The sequence below is a fragment of the Amphimedon queenslandica genome, unplaced genomic scaffold (assembly GCF_000090795.2).
Source record: "Amphimedon queenslandica unplaced genomic scaffold, v1.1 AMPQUscaffold_5023_Cont23002, whole genome shotgun sequence".
Lineage (NCBI taxonomy): Eukaryota > Metazoa > Porifera > Demospongiae > Haplosclerida > Niphatidae > Amphimedon > Amphimedon queenslandica.
Window position 1 is genome coordinate 1 of NW_003554669.1, and position 1,615 is coordinate 1,615.

Here is a 1,615-nt window from a genome sequence, read left to right on the forward strand (position 1 = left end):
GCAGCATTCACTTGACTAAATCATTTGGAAATAAATTATACTAAATTTGCTTTTATTTTTTATTACGACGGCCAGTAGCAACAAGTTCTTTCTGCATGAAAGAGATACAAGGAACAGCCATCAATGCATCTGATGACATCACAAATTGCACGCCCCCGCATTGTTGCTGAAACAGGAAGAAGATGGCTGCCAACAAAAAGGATGAAATGTAAAGAGCACTTTCTTGCAAGTGAAAGACTTTTTGATCAAAATAAGTGCATAACTGTTGTTCAAATGTTATATAGATACTGTGACTTGATTATTGAAAAATCCAAAAAATTCAATTTAGTTGCCCTTTAAGTAAATATTAGTAACCTGTGCCTTTTAATAATTTTAAAAAAGATCACTAAATTCAATGCTCAAATGGTAAGCTATAGCATTGTATTAGTCATGCACACATAGCCAGACTCCCCTTTTTGACATTTGGACACAATCCAATTAGTCATATATCAAAAAGGGGAGGAATATGGCTATGCAAGCCTAGTTAGCTACAATACAATCAGTCACAGCAAAATACACTTACATCATGATCATCATATTTTAATGCAGTAGGAGGAGTTGCTCCTTCAGTTGATGATAGTGTCTCTACTGAGGATATAACTGCTAATGGTTGCGTTGTATTCTGCCATGGAGTCGGACTCCATGTTTCTTGTGCGAGAGAAGGTGGAAATGAGCTCTTTCCTTCTTTCTTTTTAAGTGTCGATTTTGGTTGTCCTTTTACTCGTTTGTGAACATAATGAGCAGCTCCACCTAATCGGCTTACTCTCTTCTGCATCTGATTATCCTTTTCCCCGCCCCCACCTTTTTGTTTAGAACCATCAGTGGGTCCAGTCCCTTCCTCTCCATCTATCCCTTTTGACTCTTTGGACCTCTTTCTCTCTGCCATTGATAAAAGTTCTTCGGTTTCGATTGATGTCTTCAAGTATAATCTCGAGTATAGTAGAGGACAAAAATGATCAAGATGCCACGCCTATGCTTACACCCACATGCCAACACCTCTTCACCACGTGGTCAAAAATGAAGAGAAAGAGAAAGGTAAGTAATCCTAGAGTACTTTCTTAGTTTAAACTGATTGTGGTTCCTTTTAGTCTGAAGATGTCCATGAGGTGAAACACCTCAAAGATGCTAATGGTGAGTCTGTAAAGAGTAAAGGAGAAGAAGAAGATGAAGGACCTCCTCCAGAGAGTGACTTTAAGAAGTATCGTATCAGTAAAGTATCCAGGAAGACCCTTAAGTCACGTGGTATAACTCACCTCTTCCCTATACAATACAAGACTTTTGATCCTATTTATGACAAGAAGGATGTAATGGGACAAGCTCGTAAGATACCGTATAGACCAGTTGGCGCTAAGTATAGTCCAGTTGGTGCTAAGTATATTCATAGAATTTTGAGTATATTCATTGTGATACCGTAAATAAAGTAAAATTTTTCTGCCGCCATTTTGGAGTCTTCTTTACTAAGAGTAGAGTGGCAGAAAGTAATATATTTGCTTCTATATCTTCTAGTGGCACTTTCCTAGTCCATGAGCCAACTCTACACACTGGATGATGGTCAGTTAGCAGTAGCAATATTGCT

At 38.1% G+C, this 1,615-nt stretch overlaps 1 protein-coding gene across 1 annotated transcript; it reads left to right on the forward strand.

The window, feature by feature from the left end:
* Positions 1 to 339: 339 nt before the first annotated feature.
* On the forward strand, positions 340 to 1,411 carry LOC109592485 (nucleolar RNA helicase 2-B-like; the record flags this gene model as incomplete). The annotated part of the gene is made up of 2 exons (XM_020007923.1): positions 340 to 1,074; positions 1,128 to 1,411. Coding segments are annotated over exons 1-2 (407 nt in total), but the record flags the coding sequence as incomplete, so codon positions are not given.
* Between the last annotated feature and the right edge of the window lie 204 nt (positions 1,412 to 1,615).